The 21,825-nt window shown below is 51.7% G+C and overlaps 1 protein-coding gene and 2 long non-coding RNA genes across 17 annotated transcripts in view; 2 read left to right on the forward strand and 1 right to left on the reverse strand.

The window, feature by feature from the left end:
• The window catches only part of ST3GAL3 (ST3 beta-galactoside alpha-2,3-sialyltransferase 3), a 198,136-nt gene that overhangs the window by 7,746 nt on the left and 168,565 nt on the right, over positions 1-21,825 (reverse strand). For 11 of the 15 annotated variants that reach the window (XM_049094079.1, XM_049094075.1, XM_049094074.1 and 8 more), the window contains 5 exons: positions 19,720-19,814; positions 16,776-16,839; positions 15,798-15,893; positions 15,301-15,487; positions 14,330-14,500 (listed from right to left, as the gene is read on the reverse strand). In XM_049094079.1, coding sequence (XP_048950036.1) covers positions 14,330-14,500; positions 15,301-15,487; positions 15,798-15,893; positions 16,776-16,839; positions 19,720-19,814 — 613 coding nt within the window. The remainder of the gene's footprint in view (positions 1-14,329; positions 14,501-15,300; positions 15,488-15,797; positions 15,894-16,775; positions 16,840-19,719; positions 19,815-21,825) is intronic. The other 4 variants (XM_025420411.3, XM_049094083.1, XM_049094084.1 and 1 more) reach the window with 1 other exon arrangement.
• Positions 10,313-14,333, forward strand: LOC118350843 (uncharacterized). The gene is made up of 2 exons (XR_004805381.2): positions 10,313-10,562; positions 12,086-14,333. It is a non-coding gene; the product is annotated as an uncharacterized LOC118350843 (long non-coding RNA).
• LOC118350842 (uncharacterized) lies at positions 16,835-21,451 on the forward strand. The gene is made up of 2 exons (XR_004805380.2): positions 16,835-19,220; positions 21,239-21,451. It is a non-coding gene; the product is annotated as an uncharacterized LOC118350842 (long non-coding RNA).

Genomic DNA, 21,825 nt, shown 5'->3' on the forward strand with positions numbered 1-21,825 from the left:
ACTGACTGATAGACTTAAAGATATGTGACCTCTTAAAAAAAAAAAACCCTACAATTCTTTATTGATAAATATTTAAAAATGACTTTATTTTTATTTTTTTAATTTATGATAGTCACACAGAGAGAGAGAGAGAGAGAGAGAGAGGCAGAGACATAGGCAGAGGGAGAAGCAGGCCCCATGCACCGGGAGCCCGACATGGGATTTGATCCCAGGTCTCCAGGATGGCGCCCTGGGCCAAAGGCAGGCACCAAACCGCTGTGCCACCCAGGGATCCCTAAAAATGACTTTAAAACAAAAACAAAACAAAACAAAAAAACACACACAAAAAAAATAAAAAATAAAACAAAAACAACAGGAGGGGATCCCAGGGTGGCTCGGCAGTTTAGCACCGCCTTTGGCCCAGGGCGTGATCCTGGAGACCCAGGATCGAGTCCCACGTCGGGCTCCCTGCATGGAGCCTGCTTCTCCCTCTGCCTATGTCTCTGCCTCTCTCTCTCTCTCTGTGTCTCTCATGAATAAACAAACAAAATCTTAAAAAAAAAAAAAAAAAAAACAACAGGAGAGACAGATGATGGCTTTGGATGCGAAGGCTGACTATAAACCAAGCCTGCTCAGATTAATGTAGGCTTAAAAGAAGTAAAAAAAGAAAATCCCAATAGGACTTTTGAGATTTCCCAAAAGGATTCTAAAAACCCACCCAACATATTTAACAGGTAAAACAGCGCTCAAATTTAAAAATTAGATATTCGAGTATATTATGAATTTGCAATTAAGACATTGATAGAAGATCAATGAAACAAGAGAGCCCAGAAGCAGAGCAATATATATATACCTATATATATAGATATATATATAGTTATGAGATATATATATATATATATGGTTATGCTAAAGGAAGATTCACTGTCAGTGGGTACAAGATGATTTTCTCAGCAAGTGATATTTGAAAATTTGCTTTTTAGAAAAGAAGATCCTTTTACCTCCTTTCCTCGTACCGTCCACAAAATAACTAACTAAATGCTGAAAAAGCAAAACTAAAAGAAACCTGAGGTATATATTTTATCACTGAACTTTCTACATGTTAATACAATGTGAGAAATAAATTTTTAAAAGATTCTGACTTGGTAAACATTTTTAAGGGCTTTGGTATATCTAAAATAAGTAAGACTAAGAGGGGAAACAAAAAAGTGAGAAACATTTTGTCACAAATAATAACTACATATTTTAAAAATTCATGAAAGTTAATGAGACACCGTAAAAATAGGAGAACATAAAATAAGGTTTTAATAAGCATAAAAAAACTCAATAGTGACAGAGATGCAAATAAAAATAAGATGCTATTTATCCTCTAAAATACGTGTATGTGTATGTATGTGTCTCCGTGACCGGATCTTGGTGCTTGTGGTGGGAAGTACACCCAGGTGGAGTTCCCTGTACTGCTACAGGAGTAAAATTGGTAGAGCCTTTCTAAAAAGCAATCTGACGTTATGTATCAACAGCATCACGGCTTCTTTTATACCTGACGACTGCAACATTTCTCTTCTAAAAGTAACCAGAATGGTGAAGACCTTTGTAAAAAAGCTGTTTATCCCAGTGTTCTTTATAAAAGTGAAATTCAAACCAGAAAATACCCCAGAAGTATACAGCAGAGGTTTGGTTAAATAACAAATCTATATAACTGAATGTTAGATATCAAAAGTATGTTTTCTTGTACACCTGGGTGGCTCAGCAGTTGAGCACCTGCCTTCTGCCCAGGGCCTGATCCTGGAGTCCCGGGATCGAGTCCCACATCGGGCTCCCTGCATGGAGCCTGCTTCTCCTCTGCCTATGTCTCTGCCTCTCTCTGTGTGTCTCTCAGGAATAAATAAAGAAAATCTTAACCAAAAAAAATTTTTTTAATTTGTATTTATTTATTTATTTTAATTAAAAAATGTTTTCTAAGAACCGTGTCACCAGGATATATCATAGCTTAGTTAACCATCTGCTGTTGCTAGACATGGACATGGTTTCTGGTTTCCCCAGATCTGCTCTGTCCCTCTTCTACTATCTATATGCTCTTCTCTCTCTTTTACTATTTGTCCTTTCTCTTCTACTATCCTCCCCATCTTCCAAACCAGAAACCCGGGAATCCACATTGGATTTTTGGTCTCTCCAGCCCACCCTGGCTTACTGGTCATCTGCTTTTTTCGATTCCTTTTCTTAGAATTCCACAGGCCCTAAGGCAGGGACAATAGGACCCAGTAGGAAAGGGAAGGGCGGGGATGGCCGAGATCTTATGCAGACCTCGGGAGGAGCCCCTCCTGAGAAGGCCAGGTGTGGACTGAAAGGAATGCAGGTGCCAGCCTGTGCCAGGCCCCTATCCCTTCTGCGGAGCCTGGCAGGCCTCAACAGTTCCCCACCTGGGGTTCCTGCCCATGCCTGCCCCCCACACCTGAAGAGCAGAAGGCGGAGGGGCACTGCTAAGGGTGTGCAAGGCTCCCGGCTAGTTTTCAGAAACATTACTTGATTTCTATGTCCTCCACTTTCAACCACTTCATAGGTACAGACTCTAAGATGAAGCAACATGCTCAATCAAGGTCATGCAAGTGGCTGGGCCAATAATCAAACTTGAGTGCCATGATTCCAAGATGGTCAATGGACCACCGTCACTACTGTTCCTGCCTTAGGAATTCTAGGGCCTGGGGTTAAGGATGAATGGGACCTCCCCTCTGCCCTCCAGCAGCTCTGAGGTGAGTTGGGGTCACCTGGTAGGTGCCCCATATCCCATTTCACAGAGGGCCCTGGGGATCAGAGAGGCGAGGGGAGAATCTGGCTGGTCCAACCTCAGAATCTGGTTCTCTCCATGACACGAGATGTCCTCTCTGAAACAACGTCTGAAGTCCCGTATGTGACCACTATGCGAAACTGTTGGAAATTGGCTTATTAGCTCAAACCCTCTGTGAGATTCTGACAAAGGTTCAGTGGGGAGGAGAAGCAGCTGATCTGGCCACTTAGGTACGAGGGTACCGCGTGTGTCACATTTACTGGGATAAGGCAAGAAGTCGTTCTCTCTCACACCCACACATGCCCCCCAACACACACACCCCTCTTTTTAACTCCCTGCTTCCACGCAGCATGGGCCCAGCCTCTGCTCCCGGCCTCCGGGGAAAGGAGCCCTGTGCTTGGGTCTCGAGTCCCAGAGAGCCCTGTACAAGAGCGCTGGGAACTGGCACACTGAACAATTCCGTGGCTCTATTTTATTCTTCCCATCTGTCACTGTCCTGAGGCAGAGCCTCCTCAGGAATTTCAGGGAAAGGAGGAGTAAGACCAAAATATGATTTGGGGCATTTCGGGATTTCCCCAGCCATAAAAATATCAAGTACCAACAAAACCCCAGCCTAGCTCCTAAAATAAAAGCTATGGCTTCTCTTCTCAGAAGACCCTACACATGATATTTTGCATACCACTGCGGAGGGTTGCAGGATCCCCGAAGCCAAGGGCTCTGCTGACTTCTGATTAAGAATCTCTGCTATCGGGGCAGCCCCGATGGCCTAGCGGTTTAGCGCCGCCTTCAGCCCAGGGCCTGATCCTGGAGATCCGGGATCGAGTCCCATGTCAGGCTCCCTGCATGGAGTCTGCTTCTCCCTCTGCCTGTGTCTCTGCCCGCCGCCCCCCCCCCCGCCCCCGCCTCTCATGAATAAACAAATAAAATCTTAAAAAAAAAAGAATCTCTGCTATCAGGATGGGCGAACTAGGTGATGGGGCTTAAGGAGGGCACTTGTGATGAGCACCAGGTGTTATAGGGAAGCGCTGCACCACTAAATTCTACACTGGAAACTAAATAGACACTGTATGTTAACTAACTGAATTTAAGTAAAGACTTATTTAATAAGGAGGACGGCTCAGTGGTTGAGCATCTGCCTTTGGCTCAGGTCATGATCCCAGGTCCTGGGATTGAGTCCCACATTGGGCTCCCCAATGGGAGCCCGCTTCTCCCTCTGCCTATGTCTCTGCCTCTCTCTGTGTCTCTCATGAATAAACAAAATCTAAAAGAAAAAAAAAAAAAACCCTTGGAAAGGGGAAAAAAAAAAAGAATCTCGGTATTGGGTAAGAAGGGAAGAGAACCCTGTAACCAGCTCTACTGATGGGGCAGGTGGAAGCAGCGGTGCCCGGGGTGGAGGTGGGGGGACTGGCAGGAACCAGGGGAGAGATGGGGAATGCGGTAGAGGAGCGGAGCCCTGGAGTCCACAAAACTGAGGTTCACGTCCTGATTCTACACGTGTGTGACCTGGGGCAGAGGAGTAATCTCTTTAAGCCTCAACTTCCTCGTGCGTAACGGGGATGACAGGACCCACTGGCAGAGGGCTGGGAGGGCTATCCCAGAGGCCCGGCCCGTCAGCACACAGCACGGGCCCCCTAAGTCTGATCTCCTAGGACTGTGAACCAGGGTCACAGAAGTGGAGAGTGAAGTAGAGGGTGTGGTCAGCAGTGCTGGATGCCACACAGGCAGCGCACAGACACAGGCGTTCAAATGGATGGGGGGATGCTTTGCCCTGTGGTTCCTTGCAGGAGGGCAGTGGGTGCTGGAGCCGTCCCCGGCTGGGTGACACTGCCAAGCCCGCCACCAGAACACAGCCCTGTCCCAGAGGGCCTACCCCAATTTGGCCCTGGGGCCTCTCACGGCTCATTTCCTTGCCCCACAGGACACAACCCAGAGGCCCAAAGAGCCAGCCCATGACACTGGCCCCAGAATGGTCAAACCTTTCCCCAAGGCCAGCTGTGGGCTGCATTCCTTGTCTAGTCCCTCCCCCTCCAGGAATGTCCCTGCCTCAGTCAAGTCTGGACCCAGCTCATCAGTGTGCCCTGCTCTTCAGAACAGCCAAAAGCAGTGGGGAAAGCTTCTGGGAAGAAAGTGCCTCCCCAGCCGAGCCCCTGCTGTTTGCCTTTGCAGGGTCTCCTCCCCTCACAGAGGAGGTGAGAGGTCTGGGAGTAGAGGGGCTCACTGTGGGCTGGCTTTCTGTGGACCAGAGCAGGGCAGGCGAGCTCCCTCCTGCTCCCTGCTGCTGCAGCCTTGGGACAGGCCACCACCTCTCCCTGGGGGTCACCCCAACAGCCACCAGGCCTCCCAACTCCCCTTCCAATTCCTTCACTTTCCTGTGCAAATCAGATCTGCACACTCTCAGGACTAAAATGTTCAGTGGCTTTCCACAGCCGACTGAGACAGCTTGGCAGGGTAATTAAGAGTGTAGGTCTGGTTTTTGTTTTTGTTTTCCTAAGCCAACAGGAATCTGAAATGCAAAAAAAAAAAAAAAAAAAAAAAAAAAGGAATCTGAAATGCAGTGGAAAAGACAGGGTTGTATCCAAATACCTCAATATATGGTAGGGTTAGGGTTATTATAATGCGAGAAAGAGCCAGAGAGAGGTTTAAAATATCTGCTATACTTATTTAAGATATATACAAAGGAGACATATCCAAAAACATTCATGTGCATGGCACATAAAATGGAAGGACACGGTGACACACTAACAGAACCATATAAGCAAAATGAAGAGCTCAAGGGGCACCTGGGAGGCTCAGTCCGCCGTTAAGTGTTCACCTCTTTTTTTTTTTTTTTTAATTTATTTATTTGACAGAGTGGGCACAAGCAGGGGGAGTGGCAGGCAGAGGGAGAGGGAGAAGCAGGCTCCCTGCATAGCAGAGTGCCCAATGCGGGGCTCCATCCCAGGACCCTGGGATCATGACCTGGGCTGAAGGCAGATTCTCAACTGACTGAACCACCCAAGGTGCCCCAGTGTCCAGCTCTTGATTTTGAATTTTTTTTTTTTTTTTTTTTATGATAGTCACACACAGAGAGAGAGAGAGGCAGAGACACAGGCAGAGGGAGAAGCAGGCTCCATGCACCGGGAGCCCGACGTGGGATTCGATCCCGGGTCTCCAGGATTGCGCCCTGGGCCAAAGGCAGGCGCTAAACCGCTGCGCCACCCAGGGATCCCCAGCTCTTGATTTTGGATCAGGTCATGAACTCAGGGTCGTGAGATCGAGCCCTGCATTGGGCTCCAAACTAGGCTTGTGGGATCTGCCTAAGATTCTCTCTCTCTCATTCCCTCTGCCCTTCCCCCTCCCTTTCTTACAAAAAAAAAAAAAAAAAAAAAAAAAGAGCTCAAAAAGAAGGCTATTTATAGTTGCAAATATTTCAGAGCTAATGAGTACCCTGGATCAACCAAATACCTGAGTGCCTGTTATATATAAATATATTCTTTAATATCTCGGACAACCAACAACCCTCAAAGCACAGATTTCAATCACACAAAAAGAGACATTGAACAGCATCTGGTCCGGTCTCCTGCTAAAGAAACCAAGGCCCAGGAGGATTGTTTTCTTATCCAATCTATTTTCCGGAAGGATCCACCACCATCATTCTTCCCCAACAGCCCAGGCGTGAGTCCTCCATCTCCCTTGACCCTTCCCCTCTCCCTCATCCCCAGGAACTAAGTAACTACCAAACCTTTGGCTTCTGGGCAGATCCATCACACAACCATATGCCTCCCACCTTTAAGCTCTCTGCCCGCCTACCCTGGCTGGCGGCCTGGGTTGCCTCCATGATTCCATAGGTCTGTCTTTGAGCCCTGACACCCTAACTACCAACTCTGTGTCCCAACCACGTTATTTGCCCCTTGTATGTCACCTTATCCTCATCTACAAAATAAGGAAAATGGGTGGCTCAGTTGGTTAAGCATCTATCTGCCTTTGGCTCAGGTCATGATCCTGAGGTCCTGAGATCCAGCTCCCTCTGCTCCTCCTGCTTGTGCTCTCTCTCTCAAATGAATAAATAAAATCTTTAAAATAAGTAAATAAATAAAAGTGAACTTATCCCTTTAAAAAAATAAGGAAAATAAGAATAGTTCCTCCTGCATAGTGGTTTTGTGCTATGACATGTAAGTCCTGCATGGAATGTTTGGCAACAAGTCAGCTCGCTGGCCTTTGCTATGATTTCTACCACAGGATGAAGTCCAAGCTCCTTGATGTGACCCTTTACTAGGGACCCCTTACCAGACCCTTTACCGTCTGTCCCCTGTCTACCCAGCCTCACCTGCAACCCTCGCCCCTACATCCACACAAGCCACCCCCAATGCTTGTGAGCCAGAGACAAAATTACAAACGGAAGCCCACATACCACACTTCTGAATTTTAGATCCTAAATATTTGAAAGTTACAGATCAAGACCTCAAGCTGTTCAATAAGATATATTCTATTCTCCCTTGAAAAACCACCTGGAAACCCAGGTTTGAATTTAGAACCCGGACTCCTGCAGATCTGTGCCAGGCTGGGGTGGTGTCAGGAGAGCCAGCCCCAGCCTGCCTCCCTTCCCTCCCCACTCCAGCTCCCACCCTACACCATGAGAAGTATTGTGCACATGTGAGTGGACTCCCCAGCCCGCACATCTACCTTTTGCTCCCAGCCTCTGCAAACAGCCCTCCTTGGTCTACGCGGCGAGGTATACAGTGTCTTCAGGAGGATGGAAGTGGACTTGGCACCACCGCTAACACAAGAAATCCTGAGGTCTCTAGGAGCTGGTGACAGTCTACCCAGTGGGGATGGGCCCACGTGGGCATCTCCCTCTTGCCTGCATATTCTTTTTCACACCAGAGCAAACAATGTGGCTAGAGGAGAGCCAGGCGCCCTCTCGGCCAGGTCTAAGGGCACTACTGCACTCATGCCAGTCACACTGGATTATTTTTAATTCACCAAATATACCACACTGGTTACCAGTGCTCCTCTCTGTGCCCCAAACTTCATCTAGCACCTACAAGAGGCCGGGGCAGGCAGCTGGGTAGGGTCCTGAGTTATATTTAAGTGTCCTGGACACCAAGAAGGAATGGGAGTGGCGGGACCTTTTCCGGCCAGGTGGCACTTGCCCTGTGCCCAGGCCCTCTTGCCCTCCCTGACACACTCATCCCTGGGCCCTGGCCTGGCTGACTCTCACTGCGGTGATCGTCATCGCAGGAGGAGCACGGTGTGCCCAGTGTTGCCATGTGCACTGTCTCGCTCCCTCCTGAGGGCAGTGTGACAGGGAGCCACTCAGGGAAGCTTTTCGAATCCCCAGTGTACAGAGGAGGAAACTCAGAGATGTGGGCTGAGGCAGAGGAACCATCCGTGCCCAACGCAGAATCCAGCGCTGCCTTGCGGACGTGGCTCACGCCGGAAGAGCACGGGCCGGGGGATGGGTGGTATGTGGCTGTGACAGCAGCTGGCCCAAGCGCCCACCCCGGCTGTGGGGTCGCCGCACTGCTGCTTCACACTCCTTCGTGTCACTGAACTATACTTTGCACGATAAACCCCTCAGGTGATATTTGGGTTTGGCCATTATAAATAACACCATAATAATAATCTTTGTGTGCAGATTTGTCCTTCCTTTGGTGTTGGTGCCAAATGTCATTTCCTTGCCAAAAATCTTGTCCCCATTTACACTGTGACCAGTAGCCTCTGAGAGCACCTGTCACTGCCCTCTTGCCAGAATCACGTATTATGATTTTAATCTTTTTAAAAAGATTTTATTTATTCATGAGACACACTGAGAGAGGCAGAGACACATGCAGAGGGAGAAGCAGGCTCCACGCAGGAAGCCTGATGCGGGACTTGATCCCAGGACCCCGGGATCATGCCCTGAGTCGAAGGCAGACACTCAACCACTGAGCCACCCAGGGATCCCACATATTATGATTTTAAACACATTCTTTAAAGATGTGGCAGGTTGATAAAGGCATCCTGTTGCCTTCACACGAATTTTCTCTGCTGCAAAGTTGAGTATATTTGTGTTGTTCCCAGTTGTAGTTCTTCCTGTGTGATCTGTTCGGTCTCCTGTCCTTCTCTCTGCTCGGGTCCTACTGGCTTTCTTGTCAACTTCTGTAACAATAACCAGTGGTCTGTCGTCTTTCCCAAACACACTTTTCAAGGTTTTGTGCTATCTCCCGTCTTTTCGTTGTTGTCAATTCAGTATAAATTTTCATATATTATTAATCTGAGTTCTCCTAGCACGCCTATCCCTTGAAAGTTCTTTTCCCTCCAGGGATCTGATTTCTGTTCTACTCACTTTAAAGTTCCCTTTGGTCGTATTTTTTTGGGAATATTTTTACTTTTTAGCTCATTTGGGATTTACCTTGATGTGCGCTATGAGGAGAGGGTCAGAAAACCTTTTTGAACGCTGTATTTGGAAAAAGCGGCGAACAGAAATAGCTTCGTGAGGCTAATGGACAACTCCAAGAGGCAGGGCGCCAGGGAGACGGGGCGGTTCTCACCTCTTCATCGAGGACAGTGATCTTGACCCGCAGAAGGAAGATCAAACGTGGCTGAGGGAAAAGACGCCCAGGGGAGGCAAGAGGAGAGCCGGGGTCTGGATCTAAAAGAACGGCCTCCCAGGGCCATGAAAGAGGGAGGCAGCCCGGCTGAGAGGAAAGAGCCCTGACTGAGGGGCTGGAAGACCTGGGTTGGAATCCTGGCTCTACCAGAGCTTCCTGCCCTACTCTGGGCCTCAGTTTCCACACGTATTTATTCGTTTGTGGGTGGCTGACTTTTGTCAAAGACGCTGCTGGAGGTGATAGGCCTAGAGAGACAAACGCCACTGTCCCTGTCCGCCAGGGCCTTGTAAGAGCTGAGAGGGACGTAAACCCTTGTGTAGGACCGAGGGAGGAGTGTTCTGGTGTGGGGGCGGGAAACAGGATACCTATTCCGCCACAGTCAGAGCGGAGGGTGTATGTTGGGTGCAAGAAAGAGGGGGCGAGGACAAGGAAGGGGCTGGGGTTAGCAGGGTCTGGGTCGCGGAGCCTGGTTTTACCACAGCTGAGCCTGTGTCCAGACCTCCCGGGGGGATCATTACAACAGGCCGTTGGGCCGGCCCCAGACTTTTTCATGAGGCCAAAGGTGGAGCCCAAATGCATTTCTGACACGTTTCCAGGTGAGGCCCACGCTGTGGGCGTGAGACATGTAGGCAGTGGGAAGCGTTAGGCAGAAGGAACCAACCAGATGGACACCCCTGGGGAGGATTCTTTTGGATACAGAGGTGGAGCATGGACTGCGGGCGGGGGACTAGGAAGCTGCTGACACAGTGAACGCGAGGCATTTTTAAAGGTGAGAATCCCAGATTTGGAGACTGGATGAATACGGAGGGTGAAGGAGAGGGGGAGTCAAGCACGGCCGCCTGGGTGTTTAGGCAGGAGCTCAGAAGACCACGGGCTGTCCCCGCAACGCAGCGCTGAGACCGGTTCAGTGCTCCCTGGGGTCGGCCAACAAGGTGTTCCCGAGAGAGAGGAAGAGGTTGGGCCCACTGGACTCGGAATCAAGAGAAGAGAAGGGAAAGATGGGGAGATGCGTCAGGGACAGGTGATCACTCTTTCCAGACACCTGGAGAAGGAGGGAAGGAGAGGGAGGAACACAAAATAAAGAGGGCTTCCGTTTGTAAGGCGAGAGAGACCTGACCGAAATCACATCCATGAGAGGAGGATCCAGGAAGAGGTCGGAGGCAGGAGAAGATGGTGTCTGCAGCCTGAGAGAAGAGCGAGCTTGGGCGGGAGGCACATGGAGGACGGTGAGGACGGAAGCGGGATGGACGGGGCTGCAGCCAAGTCGGGAGGCGGGAGCCTGGGAAGGCCAGGGCTGCTGACTGCTGCCGACCTGGATCTTCCCTGGGGAGCGGGGTGTGAGACTTCTGCTTAGAACAGGGGTGGAGGAGAGGGCGTCACGCAGAACTGCAGACCATGGTGCGTAGGTTCTGAGAGGAGCAATGGCCAGGGACAGGACACAGGCTGGCGAGCAGCATCCAGATGCTGGTAAGGTGCTGGGGCATCTGGATGGCTCAGGGTTGAGCGTCTGCCTTCAGCTCAGGGCGTGATCCTAGGGTTCTGGATCGAGTCCCCCATCGGGCTCCCTGCAGGAAGCCTGCTTCTCCCTCTGCCTGTGTCTCTGCCTCTCTCTCTGTGTGTCTCTCATGAATAAATAAAATCTTCAATAAGGCCTCACATACAGGACCTGGTGGCCCTGTGTGTCCTGGGGACTCCCAGGGCTGTTAGCCCACCCCTGCTGTTTTTCTCAGGAGGCCTCAAGTCTCCTTCCTCTGGGCCTAGCCTCTGATTCCTGCTTTAGGTCACCTTCTGGGTCAAACCCTACTGCGTAGACAGACGATCCTTCATTGCCTAGTGCAACTGGGCTGTTCTAACAGCACCACCACCAATTACAACAGTAATCATAAAATAATAAACAGCATTAGTCATTGCCACCGACAGCACTTACCACACCAGGTGCTTGTATATAGCACGTGCTTTAATTTTTAAAACAACCCCGAATGATGTGTAAAACGAACGAGACTAAATCTAAGGGGCTTGGGTAATTTGCCCAAGGTAACTCAGCCAGCAAGTGACCGCCTCCATTTAAACCCAAGTCCAGGGACGCCCAGGTGGCTCAGTGGTTAAGCATCTGCCTTTGGCTCAGGGTGTGATCCCAGAGTCTGGGAATCGAGTCCTACATCGGGCTTCCAGCATGGAGCCTGCTTCTCCCTCTGCCTATGTCTCGATCTCTCTCCCTCTGTCTTTCTCATGAATAAGTAAATAAAATCTTTAAAAATATAAACCCAAATCCACATGATTCCAAGGCCTGATCTGCTTTCCCCCCCCAAACCATGTTGTCTTCCCAAAGGTGGGGCCCAGTGCGCTCGCGCTTGAATGCGGAGTCCCGGCGGCCTTATGCCCCTCCCTCCTTCCCAAAGGCCTTGAGCTACCACTGGGAGGTCAGGCCTGTGTCAAGGTTGTCCAGGGGCTGCCCACTGCAGCCCGTCTTCTCCTGTCCCCCAGCCCAGGCCACATCTCAGGGCCTCATAGAACTGACAGCCAGTCAGGGGCCCTGCAGCGAGGCCAGCCTCCCAGTTTCCATAGTGAGGACGAGGTGGGAGGAGGAGGAGGAAGAGGAGGAGGTAGCTAAGAGGTCTAGGAAGGCTGCTCCCTTCTGAGTTACCAGGCATCCTGGGGCATGGGGAGGGGAGGCTGGCAGAGGTGGGAGGAACGGGGCCTGAGTGGCTGCATGGGAAGCCCTGTCTCTCACGTGTCCCGTCCTCTCCAGGATGGAGCGTCTTCAGCCTTCAGCAAACACCAGGAGGAGGATGCTCAGCCACAGCACCTACCACGCTGCATTATAGCTCTAGTTTCGGGACCATCACTGCCACTAGACTGTGAGACACTTGGGGACAGGAATGAGTCAAGAGCAGCACAGTGCCAGCACCTGGGACACCTCACTGATGCCCGGCAAATGAGTGTGTGCGTGGCGATATGAAGCGGGATGTGCCTCTGAGGATTCCACGAGAACTGGAGGCTGCCCTGGCCCACCATGGACTTCCATACACCTCCACCCCCAACCTTGGCAGTCCACTGGTGCTCCTCTGAGCTGCCCCCAGCACACATGGCCTGCTGGGAACTCCCCCAAGCTTGCTGCCTAGCACAGGGCTCCTGGGGGCTGGGAGACAACGAGCCTTTGGGTAACTTGTTTGGAGTTATCTGAGCTGAGCAGTTGTCCAGTGATCGGGGAACCAAATGGCCACAAATGGTGACAAGAGCCTCCATATGGATGAAGAAAGTATGGCTGGATTTAGCACCAGCTGTCTTTTGGGTTGTTCGGTCTTCCTTTCCCATCTTTCCCCTTTCCAGATCCCATCAAGGCTCGTGGGTACCAGAAAGTTACACCCAGTGGGCAACTGTTCACATAGTCAGTGGCAGGTGGCAGCCGTGAGTGAGGCCTAGTACCCTTTCCAGCCATGCCCAGCCAGGCCTTGGCTCCCAAACACAGAGCTGCCTCCTGCCTGCTGGAATTCTACAGGTGAGCCTCTGGGCAGGTACAGAGAGCTCCCCAGCAGCCAAGAGGCTGCACGGTTGGAAACATCACTGTAGGAGCAGGACCAGCCTGTGGTTGGCACCAGAGAAGAAGGTCCTTCCCCACATTTACCTGGGTCTCAGATGCCAGAGAAGTGAAACAGAGCATCAGCCCTGGTCTTGGGGTAGGGAAGGGTTCTAAAGGAGAGGCTTCCTGGGTCACCAGAGATGGCTACGGTTGGGGAGGCATCGCTGGCTCTCCTCTGGCAGCTCACTCTAAAGGCCTGAGCTATCTCTGACTTGGGGGCCAGGGAAGGCTTGTGGAACTTCAAAGGAGTCCTCCCTGTCCCCTCTCTCTCCTCACTCACCCCTACGAACTCTGGGAATGAGTTCTCCCTAACACAAGGCTGGTCCTACAACCCCGGGCATGGCCAGGCCGAGACACAGACATCCACATGCGTGAGCGTGTGCCTGAGCACAGCCCACACTTCCTCATCCCAACTGCTCTGGTACCTTCAGTCAGCCTGCAGCCAAGGCCAGGCCAGGTGGGAGCGCCTTGGAGTCTTCCTGGGAATAGTGAGGCCCTGCTGTCTGCTTCCTGAATGGCTGGAGCACAGTGAGTCTCCTGACGCTACCTGGCTGTCCTCCTTTTTTGCCTTCTTTCCTGATTTCCTTGGATGAACTCTAAGAGCCTTGAGTGAACTGACCTTGGTGTTCTTGGAAGGAACCTGTGATGACAACCACCTGGCTGTCCTGACCCACCCCCTTGGCCTGCCTGTTCGATCCCAGTCTGCTCAGCAGGAAGCAGGATCTGGTGTTTGAGCCAAGTCCAGATCATTTATGATGACCGGGCATTGAGGGGTTTAAAAAAAAGCCAATGGGAGCAGGGCCCTGCCTTCCAGAAGCTCCTCTGACAGGTGTCTGTGTGCAGAGGAGAGGACGGGCAGGTGGGCAAGAGGCCAGGGGGAGGAAACAGCCCTCAGACTCCCCAGAGGTCACCAAGGCAGATCCAATTCCCTCCCTTTTGCCCTGAGAAGTGTCTACCTGTGGTCCCAGTTCTGTGGCCTTTAAGGCAAAGAGAAGGACCCTGAGGACACTAGTATTCAGGCCATGGTTCTAAAAACAGAGGGGTGCTCCCCCAGCCCCCATTCTCTCCCTGGTTTGCACGGGCAGTGGGCCTTCTTACAACTGGAGCTGGCCAAAGCCAACCCCTTTCCTCCCCTGTGGGGAGCCAGGCTGGGCCTGGTGGAGCCTGGCTGCCGCGTTCAGCTTGGCTCTGGGTGGGTTCCCCTTCCCCACTGTCCCACCTACCTGCACTTCTCGACCTGCCTTCTGTCTTCTCTCTCGCTTGCTACCTACGTGACACTGCCTGCACTTGGCATTTCTTGGGAAAGGGCTGTGGATTTAAACCAAATTGCACTGAGACCCCCACAGGCAGGTTAAGCTGCTCCCACCCCCAAACTCCCCTCCAAACCTCCAGAAAGAACAATTAGCTTCTCACTGTCGCCAGAGGCTGTCTGTCATCATTCTCCTCCAGTAGGAGGCTCGGGTATTGGAAGAAGAATGGCCTGAACTCTGCAGGACCCCTCCCCTGGGGTGGCTGGTGACAGCTGGTGGAGGGGAGAGGGGGATGGGCCCAGACAGATTGGCAGGTATCCCTGCGGGCCCAGAGCTGAGAAGAAGAGAACAGGAGGGGACTCAGTGGGTGGTCTACCAAGGAGCAGTCACATAGGTCACTTGGCCACACAACGTCCCTAGAGAAAACAGGCCCAGGCCCTTGCCCGCCTAGAACAAGGAATACAGAATCTGATCATTCCTGGAGTGGAACCCCTTCTCGGTGGCAGCTGGGGATCCCGGGGCAGGTCAGCGGTAAAATTATAAAAGTAGGGGAGAGGCTAGGATTTATGGGCTGGGGAATGGGACCCCTCAAGCTCAGAGAGGTCTGTTATCCCTGTGGGATGGGCCAGGGTCCAGATAAGGCCTTCCTCCCCGGGGCTGGGAATGAGGGTGGACCCACATTAGAGTCAGAGAGTCTTTACAGAGGGTAAGGGGCTGAGAGTGGGGGACACTACAAGGTCAGAGCAGGGGAGGAGGAAGAGTAGGAGTGAAGCTGGGGCTAGCCAGATAAAAGCGGTCCTTCCAGGGGGACCTGAGGCCAGGGAAGGGCCTGCAGGGGCTGCTGCAGACCCATGGTCTGGCTAGGGAAGGCTGAAAGAGAACTCGCACTCTGGGCATCCGGGCAGGTGGCAGGTATCAAGCTTAGCAGCTCCTGGAGTCCACACCAGTGCCCTCTGGCATCCCCTGGCCTCTCTGTCCCTTGGTCTGAGTTTGAGTGTCTTTCAGCTTTGTGTCATTAATGCTTCTTTTGAAAGGTTCCTACTGGTTCTTTGTGGGGTTCAGGGGAAGGGGCTGACCTGGAAGCCAGGCAAGGACAGGGCAAGAGGGGAAGGAGCTGGTGCAGGGGGAGCTCACCACTCTCTCCTTGTAGACGATGTACTTCAACCACTTGAAGTCCTGCCACTTGAAGCCAGCGAGGACAAATAGAGAATCGCGTTCATATTGCTCAGGCCGCTGCATGGCGCCCTCAGGGTAGGTGATGCGCAGTGTAGTTTTGCTGCCCACGTCCTTCTCAAAGCCTTTCACTGGTGCGGAGTTCAGTCTACAGAGAGCAGGCCCAGTCAGAGCCTGCCCTGGGCTCGCTGTGTGTAGTCTGTGGGCTTGTGTCTGGGGAGCCACTCTGACCCCAGAATTCCCCAGGTGCAGAGAATAGGGAGCCAGGTCACCTGAAGCCACCAGGTCACCTGGAGCCACCTAGCTTTCTAGAGCCCTCCGACCAGGGTTCTTCTCTAGGCTTCTGCTGACCTCCAGTCCGACTAGCCAGATGGACAGATAGTTCTCAGTGGACTCAGGGACGAGGGTTCGGGCCAGGACCCTCAGGTGCCTGAGGCACTGCTGTTTGGGGAGCTCACCTGACCACAATGTCATAGTCATCAATTCGTGACCCCAGAGACTTGTTGGCTAGGACACCTCCGTTGCCCACGATGATGCAGCGGCGGCAGCTGAGGCTGAGGGGAGAGAGGCAGAGACCCCTGGAGAGCTGTCCGCCAGGGCTCCTTCTCCCTACCCCTTGGGCCCGTGACCTCATGCCTTTGGCCAGATGCAGGCTGGGATGGGGGAAGACCAATGGGCTTCAGGCAGCATTCTGAGGCCAAAGCCATACTGTCGGTAGCTGGGCCACTTGGGACTCTCGGACAGCCCTAGTCCCAGAGATTCTCCAGGAAAGTGTCGCTGTGGAAGGGGCAAGGACGTTAGTTCTGGGGTGGTGAGGAAGGGGCCTCTGGTAAGATGGCATTCTAGGCTCAAGGCTCCCCAAGGATTAGTGGAGTTCAAGAAAGAGGGCAAAGTGGGCTGATTTGAAGGCTGTGCCAGAGAGGGAAGCAGAGAGGACAGGCCTGGAGGCTCCAGGACCCAAGGGTGGGCTTATATTCAGCTCAGAAGCCCCCAGGCTCCCATTAGCCACCAGAGAGCCCTACTTATTTTGCTTCTCCCACCTGGGGCTTCCGCACCCAGGGGCGGTGGGCTCCTCAGCTGTCACCGTCTCCTGCGTGTAAGCCCTGCCCCCTCAGCTGCCTTCTCCACCCTGTCCTTCAGCCCCACTGCTGGGCTGATCTCAGCCCAGTGCCTGGCCTGCCCTTCTTACCCTCAGACCTCTGCTGGCTGAGGACTGAAGACTGAAACACGTTGCCAAGTGCTGACGGTCCAGGGGGTGCAGGCCAGCACCGGATGGCCCCACTGATCTGCTCACCACCCCAGCATGTGTGCTGTGTGTGCACATCTGTGGACATGCTGGAGAATGTGCTCGTGTCCAGGCTAAGCTGGCAGGGCCTCGGCATCTCTGAGCATGCCAGGCAGCTGAGGGGCGGGAGGGTGGGTAGGGAGCGGCTCACCTGTCCAAGGCAGGGGTCAGGCGGTACTCTTTGGTGACTGACAAGATGGCTTTGATCAGATTGTCTGTGGACAGAGGAGGGAGGTTACTGTTAGAGGGTCACGGGCATCCCCATGAAGTGTTTGCGGATGACATTCAGGAGGCACATGCTCCCATGTAGGGTGGAGGTGGAGGTGAGGGTGGGGAGAGGGAGCTCTGGCACAAGGTTTGGCTGGGCCACTGGCCCAGCTTTCTCCCTGAGGAACGAGATGCAGGCAGGGGAACGGGCAGGTGCACTCGGCTCTGCCTGGAACCAGTCTCCAGCATGGACGTGCGCTTTCTCCCCCAGGGCTCCCCAGCCCTTTCTGGGATGCCTCCTCCGGCTTCCCGAGGCTTGTGGTCAGGCCCCAGGACACGGATCCCCGGCCTGAGACCTGCTCAGGGACAGAGACCATGCTCGGCTTGCCTCCGTGCCCCCAGTGAGGAGACACCAGAGAGCGAGTGAGGAGGCCAGCGATGATGAAGAGCTCAAGTGGGCCCACCAGCTCCCGAGTCAGACCCCTTTGCCACTTTCTGATACCGGCTTCCCCTCACTTCCCCCTCTAGCACTGCCCATCTTCAATCTTGGCCTTGCCCACCTGTCTCTGCCTCCTTCGCTCTCCAACCCGAGGCCTGGGATCTGCCCACCTGCACTCCACTCAGGCAGCCCTCAGCAAGGGCCCAGGACCTCTGTGTTCTCAGATCCTGTGACCACTAGCCAGACCTCCTACTTCTTGGCCTCAGGCTTTGCCTATGGTGACTTACTCCTCTTTCAAACTCAGGCATAAGGAGAACATTGTAATATAACATGTAAAGATACTGGCTTTGGAGTCAAATCCTAGCTGTGCTACCTCAGAGCTCTGTGACCTTAGATAAATCATGTACTTTCTTTGCGTTTTAGTTCCCCATCTTTCAAGTGAAGATGGTAATTCCTATTCCGGCAGAGTCATTGGGAAGATAAAAAGATAATATACATAGAGATCTGGAGGTAAAAGTAAGTAAATCAGTGCAACCATAGTGGAGAGCATCTTAGTAACGCTGAGCAGAGATGTGGATGTGCACAGACTAAGATCTTGCAAGTCTCCTCCTAGGCAGATAGCATCTGAATGTTCCTACATTTGTTTAAGGAAACTTGTGCAAGAAGGTTTGCTGTGGAGCTGTTCATAATAGCAAAATGCTGGAGGCAAGCTAAATGTTCAAAGGAAGACAGATTAAATGTGGAACCCAGAGTACTACGCAGCAGTAAAAACAAATAAAAAAGTGACCTTGGGCCACATGTACTAATACAGATAATCCTGAAAAGCATAAGCAAAAAAAAAAAATAATAATTTGAAACACACACACATATACATACGTATACATATAATATTATTTGTAAAATGTAAAAACATGTAAAAACAGTGCCTTATTTTCAATGGACATATAAATATGTCACAGACATAGATAAACAGGCTTTGGAATAGTAACCCCCCAACCAGGCCAATGGTCTCCTGAGAAGGAGGGGCAGGGAACAGAAAAGGCCACACAGAGCTTTGATTATATCTCCTGTTTTATTCCTTAAGCTGGGGACACAATACGTGGTTGCTCACGGTTTTCGTCTTCATTCTTTTTTATATGACTGAAATATTCCACATAAAGAAACACTGCCTCCCAACTTAAAAGTAACAACCCTGTGGTTTTTTTTTTACAAGATGGGGCCACAGACCCCCTCCTTTTCCCACCTCCCATTTCACCTCTAACAAAAAAGCAATATTGCTACTAATTGGCCAAAGTCGAGGATATGGCTTAGGTTTTTGTTTCCTAGGAGGGGACTTTAGCAGAAGAGTATGAATTAGTAGGTGCTCTCCTCTTGCTGGCCAATGGGCTGTGTACCAGCCTTCTCAGGCCTTCGTAGTTTAACAGGATCAGAGTGAGGATTTAGGAAAAGAGTAGGCTGCTGAGACACCTGTGCCCAGTAAAAAGGAGTTCTACCCATTAGATTTGTCCTTGGGGGTCTGAGGTTGAAATTCCTGTTCTTGAGTGTCCTTTTGCTGGTCACTGTCTTCTTCTCAGGGAGGGGTGGACTCACTAAGTGGCAAATTCAGGTATGTTTGAGTCCCCTGGCCAAATGATATCACCCCTTCAACGGTGCTCTTATGTAAGTCTGGCCACAACCTAATACAATGGGATTATTTTCCCCATGTAACTGATGAAGACACTAAAGCACAGGCAGGTTAAGGAACATGTCCAAGGTCACAGCTAGTAAAGAAGTAGTACTGAGATCTGATCCTTCAGTGTCTGACCATAAAGCCCAATCCCTACCATGCAGGAACTTGACAACAGAACTGTCAAACTGTCAGGGGCTAGAAAGTCTTCAGTCAGGAGGGAGCTGCATGGCCAAGGTCCCTAAGGCAATGGAAGGGGACAGTCCTGAGGGCACAAGGGACAGGTGAGCCTTGGACAGGGTAGGAAAGGACTGGAGGGGGGACCGGGGTAAGGAGGAGGTGATGGAGGAGCCTGGAGTCTTTGTGGGGGATGGCCTCTGTCTTCTCAGGGATACTCCAGCACGGATGTCCCTGGCATCCTGTCCTGTGATCTCATTGTGCTCTTTCCGTGTCAGAGCCCTTACTGTCCTGCACTCTAAGTATCTGTGTCTCTACTAGACTGGAGCTTTTTTTTTCTTTTTTCTTTTTTTTTAGACTGGAGCTTTTTTAAGGCACAGGACTGTGTTGTCCACTCCACTGTTGTGTGCCTGGCTCTGGCCGAGTGGTGGGCTCTGAGTAAACAAACAGTCCATTGAAGTTTAGAAGAAAGGAAGGCAGAAGACGGAAGGAGAGGGGTGGATCCCCAGCATGGGGACTTCTGAGGGTATAGCCTTGCCCTGAGTGCAGGGACACAGGCTGAGGGATGACATGTTAATACAGAGTGGGCCAGGGTTCCCAACCTACCTTGACCTTTGATCCCAAAAGGCGGCACAAACTCCCGAATCCTAGCCCACTTGCGGAAAGAGTCATCCAGGAACATGGGTGCTGGCTTGGAGAACCTGGAATAAAATAGGGCTGTTGAGGATCCCCAAATACAACAAGATGGAGTTCAGATGGGCTCCTCAGTACATCTGTGTGGGCAGTGGATCTGCTGGGAGCACCTTCACAGTCCAGCACGCCCTCCCTACCCTTGGTCTGCGGGAAGCTGTGGCATCTGACCCATCTTGTCCAGTGGAGCCTGAGTTGAAGGGGGCAGGTCTGGCCGGTTCCTCCGCGGCCAGCTACAGGGGTGGAGAGGCAAGCTCCCACTTGGCCCGGATGGAGTTGCACACTGCAAGCTCTCTGGCAGGCGACCTAGGCACATACCCACCAGCCACCGCTGCCCACACTGTGCCTGCAGTCTGGGAACCCGGAGACAACACGCTGGCCAGGTGAGAAGGAGACCCGAAGAAAGCTGGTGCCTGGGAACAGAGTTTTGGAGAGAATTCTGGGAGGTGGCCACCCAGCATGAGGAGGAAGGAGAATTCATGGCCACAGTGAGAAGGAGAACAGCCACAGGAGCAGATGTTTGGTAGAGAAGAAAAAAACCGGAGCATCCTGTGGCTGGGAGGCAGGCCTGAGAGGAGGCCTCACACAGATAGGAGCCTGCCAGAGACAAGGATGAGAGAATGCTACCCTCCTCAGGAGCTGAGGGAGGGGTATGTGCGTAAGGGGAGGGGGTATCTTGCAGGGAGATGCTGAGTTGAGAAGGGAAAAGAAAGTTTCGCTTTTCCGGGGAAAGCCAGGGCATGGGCAAGCCGGGGTGCAGGCTTTGGGAAGTAAGAAGGGACAGAGAAGGCAGCGAGGACGGAGGGGAGAGCAACAGGAGACACAAAGGTCTTCAGGGATGCTCGGACAATGAGCCTCGCATGGAACCTGGCATCCTGGTTTTGAGGCCTTTCTCAGGAACCCTGGAGGCCCCGAAGACGGCCAGCACCTGATCGTCTATTGTGTGTTGATTCTTCTGCGGAGCCTGCTTGGGGCCTTGCTGGCCAAGGAGGAAGGTACGGAGGCCTAGGCCTTGGCTCCGTCTCTGCATTTCTAACTCAACCTGAATCAGCCACTGAAAACCTGAAGATGGGAAGAGAATGGCCTCCAAGCCCCGGACCTAGAACTGAGCCCTCTGAATGTACTCCGACTCAAGCAAACCCTTCTCATTTCCATCCCACTAACCATTATAATCACCCTACCCAGGAGGAATATTATTAGAGATTTTCAAGGGAACTTGAAGGAGGCAGAAAACTTGCAGTCCTGCTCCCTCCCCCATCACTCACAGCTGGGAAGAAGTTGTCAATACCTGATAGCACAGAGGCCACTCCCTGCCGAGCAGCCCTCCTTTGGACTTAGGAGTTAGCACGCTTCCCTTCTGTGTACGGGGGTCACGCATGTTTCTCATACCTGGTATAACAAATCTAAGTACATTAATATATTTGATGTTTTCCAGAGGCACTGAGGATGCTGGCCACAGCTTAGGTGTACCAGCAAAGGAAACCAGTCCCTGGATAAGCCCACACCAAGAACCTTTCCTCTTGTGTCAGGACTGAGCTGATGAAAAATGTTTGCAAAGTCTCTCAGCCAGGCCTGGACAAGATTTTATCTGCTTCCCAATATGTACTGGATGTTATATGCTAATAAAATCTCTTAAGATCTGGCCAAACGTTCTCAACATATTTTTTTTTTCCTTTTCTTCTCCTTTCCCTGTGTTTTTCAGTTGATGAGAAAGTTCATTACGTTAATTTTTACTTTAAAAAAACTCCTTATTGGGGATCCCTGGGTGGCCCAGTGGTTTGGCACCTGCCTTCGGCCCAGGGTGTGATCCTGGAGTCCCAGGATTGAGTCCTACATTGGGCTCCCTGCATGGAGCCTGCTTCTCCTTCTGCCTGTGTTTCTGCCTCTCTCTTTCTCTCTCTGTCTTTCATGAATAAATAAATAAAATCTTTAAAAAAACCTTATTTTTGGCGTAGCTTGTAGTAAGTGTTCATTTTGGGGGGAGAATACTAAGGGGTGCACACAAAACACAAGTAAGTAAAA

This window comes from Canis lupus, chromosome 15 (assembly GCF_003254725.2).
Source record: "Canis lupus dingo isolate Sandy chromosome 15, ASM325472v2, whole genome shotgun sequence".
Lineage (NCBI taxonomy): Eukaryota > Metazoa > Chordata > Mammalia > Carnivora > Canidae > Canis > Canis lupus.